Source organism: Nanorana parkeri, unplaced genomic scaffold (genome assembly GCF_000935625.1).
Source record: "Nanorana parkeri isolate BGI_ZX_2015 unplaced genomic scaffold, ASM93562v1 scaffold949, whole genome shotgun sequence".
Lineage (NCBI taxonomy): Eukaryota > Metazoa > Chordata > Amphibia > Anura > Dicroglossidae > Nanorana > Nanorana parkeri.
This window is the reverse complement of record NW_017307217.1, coordinates 630,132-639,015: the sequence shown is the minus strand read 5'-3', so window position 1 is coordinate 639,015 and position 8,884 is coordinate 630,132. Positions and strand designations below refer to the sequence as shown.

The window sequence follows — 8,884 nt, the reverse complement described above, 5'->3', positions numbered from 1 at the left end:
TTACAATCTTTTTGTTTATTGGACAGTCATCTGGTGCCTAAAAAATTTTCCACTGCTCCTAAAAAGAAATGTGTCATCTGATTGGTTACACTGACTATTTTCCTTTAGTTTCTCAGGGCTTTACAATATATTTTTAAAAAAAATCTGTATTATCTTAATAATTTTTACAGCGCAAACAAAACAAAAAAAGATTAAAAGGAAAGAAAATGGTCATCTTGACCATTTCTGTAAATATTTACACAGAATGGAGTTTAAAAATGATCCATCCTCTAAATGTTAGCCCTTTAAATTTAATCAACGACTCATTTCATTAACATAGCCAAATTTAATATTGCGTTTTATATTCCTTTGAAAACCAATCTATGGTAGAACAATAATAAGCCAAGCTGTCATCGTCAGTTAGTACAAAAACATTGCGTAGAAGACATGCATAGCACAATGCAATACTTCTACAACTCTTTAGGGATGATTTAATCAATAAATGAGAAACAATGATGACATTTCAGAGAAAATGCACCACTATTTAAATGCATGCAAAACATGCCATGCTTTAGGCATGCAGAAGTCACGTCATTCATTTCTAGGGCCTTGCTGATTGCAATACTAAGCAATAGCAGGGCAAATTTAACTGATGTGCTGCAGGACAAGCTTGTACTAAAACTCAAAGAGTCACAAATTAAGCTAAATATCTAGAAGTCTAGAATAGGTATATGATGGGGGGAAAATGCTGGTAAATCAATAATACTGCTTAAAATGCATCTGTGCCCAGACTACAGACATTCAAATATATACATATTATTCCTAACAAGCCCTCACTGACCTCTGTAGCTGAAGTCAGTTTCTAACAATGTTTGCATCAGAAAACTGGCAGGCTGCCATTTCCTGTTACCAATGAAAGAAGGGTAGAGGAACTGCAACTTCGGTGTCCCTGTTGTGACCTTTGAAGATTACATTTCCCCAAAGAGCCTGCAGGTATATAGGTCAATGATAGCTTGCTTTAAACCAATTTGCTTATTGAGAACATGTAAATAATTGAATTCCCATGGTCCGGCCACACGTATACTTCAACTCAAGATTTGAGTAATTAACATAAAAATACAGGAAAAAAAAAAAAAAAGGTAGTTTTGATAGAGTACCATACTTTGAGAAATGTAACTCAAACTACAGTAGCTGTATTCACCTGCATATTTACAGTGTCATAGAATATTTTTGAAGCAACCTTTACAGGGACCTTTTGGTGCACCTATAGTAATTAAAAGGGAATTAATAGGTTTACTACATATTTTTCTAACATTTTAAGGAAGAATTAATTTTACTCTGATAAATTTGAACTACTGCATGAATATACGGTTTCTTTATTTTTTACAGAGATCAGGATGACCTGTATCTCCTTGTCCTTTGCTGAAAAAAAAGCCTTTTATTTATAGAGCTCAAACCTAAAAACTGTACACACACAAATGGATAACATCATACAGGACAAAACGTAAAAGGGAGATTAACAGGATTTTTGTACTTGCCATAAATCTTTTTTTCTTGGAGTTTATGAAGGGACAAAGGATTCAGTTAGTTATTCAGAGACAATTGGGTTATACTGATGTCTACAGGAGGCAACAGTAGAACCCAGTAGAAAAGCAGTTTTAGCAGTAGATGGCAAACACAGAGGGGTGGGACCTGTGTCCCTTAAAAAGGAGATTTATGGGGTGAGTGAAAAACACTCATCCCCAAAAATCAAAAGCCTGCAGATTAAAGAGCTGCCTGTAGGACCTTGAACGGAAGCTGGCATCAGAAGAGGTTCTCACAGCCACCTTGTAAAAAACCTTAGAGAATGTATACATAGAAATGAGGAATGGTAAGCGGGAAGCTGGTTCCTCCTTATGGAGAAAGAAAAAAAAAAAAAAGAGTCAGTCTTTCTAATTGAAGCAGTGGCTGAGAGGTAAATCCGCAAAGCATGAACTACATCCAGGCAGTGACATTTCCTTCTGATGCACTGGACTAGTACAGAGGAAGGGAAGAACAAAGTCCAGGTTGAGTTAAAAGAGCAAAAAACACTTTGGAAGGAGGCTCTATGCCTCAATACCACATTGTCCCTTTGTAAGACCAAATAGGTTTCTTTACCAGGACAAGGTTGCTAGTTCAAGCACATACCTTGCAGGGGCGATGACTAGGAACGTAACCTTGTGGGATTAGAAAAAGGGAAATGTATCTCCCATAGAGTCAAATTGTTTGTAGAAAAGTTAAGAGTCTTCCCATGGAAAATTTTCTATCTGCGATGGTAAGCCTTACAGGAGGCAGATTTCCATGCTTTTATGGAACTAGGTGGCGTGCACTGCATCAATAAGAACCTAAATGGTATCTTTAAAGCCTTAGAGCTACAGCAGTTGCCTGAGGCTGGTAATGAACATATTTATCCATCAAGGATTTGTAAGACTCTGTTACACAGATCCTCACCAACAGAAGGCTCTAAGGCTGCAGGTATATATGACAAAGGTTCAGAAAAAGGTGGTGTAGCAGTATGCTTACGGCCTCTGTGTCATCATAGTTTCAATTTTGCCCATAAAATCAAGCATAGCGGTGTAGAACTCCTCCCTGTGTAAGACAGAGAGAAGGGGACGACACCTGATGGAGCCAATTCAGTGTATTCATTTAAGCAGGGGACACCGATTCAGGCTGTCAGTGTCAAGTCCATGGCAAGGATCAATACAAGCTGTTGCGAAACTGTTAGCGGAATGTGTGCTGAAGAGACCCAATGCAGCAGGACTGCTCCCCTTGTGCTTGGGATCCGACATGCTGCACTGCTTAACAGAGGCAGCTTAACTGAGAACACAAGATAAAAACCTTGGGTACTCAGACCAGCTGCTGAATGTAGGGGTTTCAAATGGCCAGAATGATCAATGTAATTGGCATCCCTCATTGCATTCCCCACTTAAGAAAAGTAGACTTTGCTTTTTGTTCAACAAAATATATTTTAAGTAATAAAAAAAATTAAAATTACTGACAAAAATTATGGGACCCTTAACCTAATATTTTGTTGCACAAGAGAGGCAATCGCTGCAAACAATCAATTTCTGTGGCTCTCAGTGAGACACCTGCAAATGACAATAGGTAATTTGGCCAGCTCTTCTTGAGTAAATTGCTCCAGCTGCTTTAGGTTTAAAGGGTGCCTTCGCCAGACTGTATGTTTCAGCTCTCTCCATAGATGTTTAATAGAATTCAGATCTGGACTCTTAAAAAGTAACTTTAGAACAGTCCAACTGAAGCCAAAAAGCTCCAGCTTTTGCTAATGTCTAAAAGGACAGTCTCCCAGAAGCATTATGGCTTGTCAATATGCATTATTAACCAATAGCAGTCTGGCTTTTTATGTTCCTATTTCAACAGTGGAGACATCCCCGGTCTTCTTCTTTGAGCCCAATGTCAAATCAAAAAGCAACAGATGGTGTGATCAGACACTGATGTACCCTTAACCTTACAGACCAGCTTGTATATTTTTGGAAGTTTTCCTTGGCTCTCGGCCTACCATTTCCACTATCCTGTTCAATCTGGAGTCAATTTTCCTCTTGTGGCCATATCTAGGGAGGTTAGCTAGACTAACAAACACATGTTTCTGTGTTCAAAATTGTGTATTTGCAGGATAGGAGCATCAGAAGTGGAGGGATAATGATATGTGCCAGTACTTCTTGAGGTGAGCTCAAAAACACACAAAAATTAGACCGTGTCAAATAAAATGTGCATGACATTTAACCTATCCTTACTCTCAACCTAACCCCTAAAACGAAGGAGGCTCCTCATTCTTCAAATAAGGCTGGGCACACCCCTTTACAACCATCGCAAGACTTTTGTCTTGCGATGGTTGTAAGGTACTTAGAAAAACGTACGATCTGCCTATCTTGCATAGGCAGATCGTACTTGCGATGATCGCAAACCACGCCCCCTGAGGGGCGGGCTTCCGATGACCGCAATGCCGAACGGGCAGTGTGCGCTTGCGCACACTGGCCCGTACGGCTGTTATCGTACAGACATGCCACAAACCCGCCGAACATCGTACGATGCTCGGCGGGTTTTCGAACATGTCCGTAAGTTTAAAGTCATGCGACCTTACAGTAGTAGAGGTCGCACGGCTTCCACACACCTTACGATAATCGTACGATTGCGGGATTTCCCGCGATTATCGTACGATTATCGTAAGGTGTGTGGGGACCTTAAGAGATACCAGGCCTTGTTACTTCAAAGCCTTGAATAAAGATCAAGCATGCAGAAAAGGACTTGTGACTTTTCTTACACATGCACATGTTTTCGGCCAGTGTGCAGGTATTGAATAAAGCCAGTGGGTCAATAGAATAGCCAGACTAGAATTTGTCAGCGATGCCAGCCTTCCTATATTCTTCTCATAAAAGATTTATTTTAACTCTTAACCTAAACCCAACACTTTACCTTAATAGGTATAAAATAGTGACTGGATCTTTTTAAGGATTAAGGTTATAGTACTCTCAAAAACATTTGCTAGGCTGATTTTGTGTGTCCCACTGAGCTGAAAGCATATCACCTGTGTTTTTTTTAATCACCTGACATTTTCACTAGTGTTGGTAGAATTTTTAAAGAAGTGCGGAAGAAATGGCTATTCATTTTAGACAAGTGCAGCTTGCTCCTCCTTCCTGGCTCTAACATTAACCAAGGTCCAGGCTGGGACTATGAAAGCTCATAAGATTTGCAGACATGTCAATGCAGTCTGACTCTGCAAAACCCTGCCTTTATGGGACCAGACTACTGCAGAAGAATCAGCAACAATTTAGCATGCAATTGGGCACTGCTTGGGGTAGCAGATGTTGTTAATAACAGAAGTGGTGTGATCTTCTGCAGGAAAAACAATTTTCTGGATTAAACTGAAAATAACCTAGAGAACTATGTCTCTAAAGCTGGGTACATGAATTTCAGCCGATACAGCAGGAAGCTGCAAGCACCGTTTGGGTATTCCGACAGCAGCTGGAAGCTGCTGTCCGAATACAATGGAAAAAGAGGGTGATCCGTCCATCCATGCTGTTCAGTGTGAATGGAGAAATCTGTTTTTTGTTTGTACAGCCTGAAGGTTGAATTAAATAAATATAGCAATGTATACCCCAACTTAAGACTCCTGAGGTAGATCAATAACTAAAAGAGGGAGTTTCCTAGAACTATGCTCTCAGGTCTTGAGAATAGACACTTGTTCTGAAGGTCTTCCAGTAATTGTTTTTTGTTTGGATGCTGAGAAGCCATTATCTATGGCATCATCTCTGTAAAGATGCAGAGAAAGATTGAGAGGTCAAAACAGTGTAGTAGGATCTAAAATAAATAACTTTTTGGTTAACGTTTATGACTATCCTTTTACATCTGCCACTACATTCAACCTCTATTTGCACAGGAAAAAAAAAACGATTTTAAAAGTAATTGCAATTTTTTTGTGAGAAGTTTGCCCTACTTACAGTGACTTAATACTAGAACTGCATCAAGTGGTTGTCTATACATCACTACCAGGTAGTAATGCCAGGACATGCATATATTATATACTGCACTCTACGTGTGCAACATTCCATGCATTTGGATGGTAACCGATTACACTGAGGGGTCGATTTATAAATGTTTTCACACAAAATATACTCTATTTTCACCCAGGATTCACAATTTTTTCCAATTATATCCAATTAGCAGAATGTGTGGATCCTGAGGGAAATCTTTGTGAATCTTATATGAAAACATTTACAAACAGACCCCTATGTATTGTAGGAGGTGCAGGAAGGCAAATAAAGGGGTTACAGATGAAGCACAATCAGGGCACCCAAACATACCCACAAAAAAAATATGTCTTAACATTCATTGCTGGTTGCTACGCCTTTACCAGTTAGTTGACAAGCCCAAGACAAAACTATTTTAATGTAAATTGTTTTCCTGAAGTACAATATTATATGCAAATAGGGAGCTCAAGGTGTACTCTCCCTACTGCAGATGTGCGCACATTACCTCATTGTCAAGGTGAATTTATTAGTTTATAGTGACCCGACTTACCTTAGTATTTACATGAAACACATATAAGCAAACTATGTTAGGATTGCACCATAAATGAGTTAGTACAAACCTCCTCACAAGGCCTTGTTAAATCCATATTTTACAGCTTGATGCTGCTTCAAATAAATATCAGCGAAAGATAAAAGGATTAAATAATTTAACAATAATCAACAGAATCGATACAGTACTGCACTGGCACGCTAGCTCCATAATGTATTACTGAGGCACGATCTTACTTGCTAAAGCGTTTTTGCCAGCTGCATGGTAGGCTATGATATACTTCTTTCCATCGCGATCTTCTGTTTTAGTTTCAAGTCCAGGGAACAAGCCCTTCACAGCTTGATGAATGACTGTCCTTTTCTCTTTGGTGTCTTCAACTACCTGTCAATACAATAAATCACAATAATGAGAATGAATCACAACAGGTGTACACTTGTAATCATCTTTAAAACGCAATCCTAACCCTGGTATTATCTCAGCTTTAAATTCAATAGGTTATGCAGATGGAATCTGTAATTATGGGAATACAGGATATGCTAGGAAGATGCTAGCTGTTGGAATCCTGTAACAAACAAATGGTTGAATTTAGTTGCGAAGGCTTGTTCCAGGTCATGGATTCACCAAGAAGTGAAGGAAGAATGACTCTGACAGCTCTTTAACCTGCACTTTCAAACATAAAATTATCATTGACATTGAAAAAAGAAAACCGGGGAAAAAAGACGGGAAGGTTCACGCACAAAATATTCAATTACTTAATTGGAATGTGGGTCCCCTACGAGATAATTACATAGACAAGAATGATTCCCCTATTAGGGGATCCCACCATTCCTACAAACAATAATATGGATAACACTGATGTTGTCCCCGATGTGGGAGGGGCGAAACGCGTCATTGGGCGTCTAGCTGGTTTTGTTTTATGACTGCTCCACTTCGAGACATGTCCAGTTTTTGAAAGTCTCAAGGACATCCTTTAAAGACTCCCGGGAAATCGGTTTGGATATCATCAATCTCTATGTGGAGCCCTGTTGGCTACTAAGGTCGAATTAACAATCATATCCTACAGAGTAAAGCACATCCAAACGGATATCAACTCAGGTGAGGAGACGGGAAATTAGACACCTGATGAACCATACACAGCTATTCAGTCAAGGCTATGATCCACATCAACCTTTGTACCTAGCCGAGGCATCATCTACACCTCCTGGTAGCTGTGTGTCACCTGTTTGAAACAGAGTGTCTTCGGATCGTGAGTTATATTCATTCTTTCACACTCAGCCTGATCACTGTTTCAAGGATTCCACCGGTCTCCCAGGCAGCCGCCTGGATCATATCTTTTCTCTGTGCTACTATACAGCTATAATCGGTTCCCTCTTTTTCGATCGAGGGCGATTCGTATACTCATTTAGGAAATATTCCACACATCTGAACATTTGTCATCTTCAGAACTCACTCTCCAAACCTGAATATACCAATTTTTCCCTCTTTTTTCTGACATGTCTCTTTATGGATGAAGTTTTATACATATACTCACTTTATATATTAACAAGTGGATGCAGTCATTTGAATGTTTACATGTTTTGTCCGTTGATGTTATGTCTATAATGTAGTGTCTTATAGGATAATTATTTTTAGCTTTTTCTAAACTCATTAAATATACATTACATTTACAACATCGGTGTTATCCATATTATTGTTTGTAGGAATGGTGGGATCCCCTAATAGGGGAATCATTCTTGTCTATGTAATTATCATTGACATTGCCTTTTTCATTTATAACCCACCAAACCTCTGATGCTTTCAACGTCATGTGCACAATGAAATTGGGGTTCAATAACTGTACTGTTTTAGTGTTTGTTACCTTATTTATGTTCCACTAGAATAACCATTTCAGGACCATATGACGTAGCTGTAGGTCCTGGTCTTGAAGTGGTTGCAGCCATGATATTTGTGGCATTTTTTTCAGCAGGCAGAGAACTTTCACGTATGAGTGATCTGGGTGGCTGAAGAGCCACCCAGTCACTTGTACCTGCCTCTGAGGGGACCTGGGATCACGGCAATAAGTGTCAGGATGGACAGCAGGAGCAGAGTGAGGAACATCCATTCCCGATCTGCTCTGTGATTAAATGAAGCAGGAAGTGCTGTGCTCTCAGCGCTTCCTGCTTCAGACCGGTCATAAACCCGGTCACACAGGCAGTCAAGAATGTCACGTATGGCAGCCGGAGGAGGGCCGCTGAGGGGGTACAGGGACGCGGGAAGGCCGCACCGCACAAGGCTATCGCCGTCCTTTGCTCGTCCTTGGAGATCTTCCAGCGCACCGGCAGATCGGCGCGAGAACCCCCCAGAACGCCTCCCAGTCTGCAGGCGTGACGTAAAGGCCGTGCAACAGCACGCACACACAAATAAACTAATCTAAGCTGGCACCACCCACAATTTATAGGCTTGTGGGGAACCCTTCCCTGGACTCTCCTAGTCAGTACACTCTGCGCTCAAGCAGACTGGCACACAGGCTTTGCAGACAACACACACTGCTCTCACTAGCAGTTACAGGCTAGCTAAACTGGGCACAATTACCTGTAGAGTTAGTATCTCCACTTCCAGTCTCCTGCACTACTGCTGGCCAACACTAGACTCACTCAACTCAACCTGGCTGGACACACTCACAGGCAAATGCAAATCACAGGTCGGCTCATACCGGCGTTCGCTCACTTCTCGATCCTGTCACAGCTCTCTGCCGTGACAGGGGAGGGGCTGGATTCCCCGCTCCGATCCGCCAGCGCTGACTGGCGGATCGGACGGGAGAGGGGGCGTGTACAGCTGGCTCTGCCTCTTAATAGGCAGAGCCAGCTGTCCC

The 8,884-nt window shown here is 40.9% G+C and overlaps 1 protein-coding gene across 2 annotated transcripts in view; it reads right to left on the bottom strand.

Annotated features, from left to right (window-relative positions):
- The window catches only part of PUS7 (pseudouridylate synthase 7 (putative)), a 35,079-nt gene that overhangs the window by 20,490 nt on the left and 5,705 nt on the right, over positions 1-8,884 (bottom strand). For both annotated transcript variants that reach the window (XM_018566442.1, XM_018566443.1), the window contains exon 4: positions 6,270-6,414. In XM_018566442.1, coding sequence (XP_018421944.1) covers positions 6,270-6,414 — 145 coding nt within the window. The remainder of the gene's footprint in view (positions 1-6,269; positions 6,415-8,884) is intronic.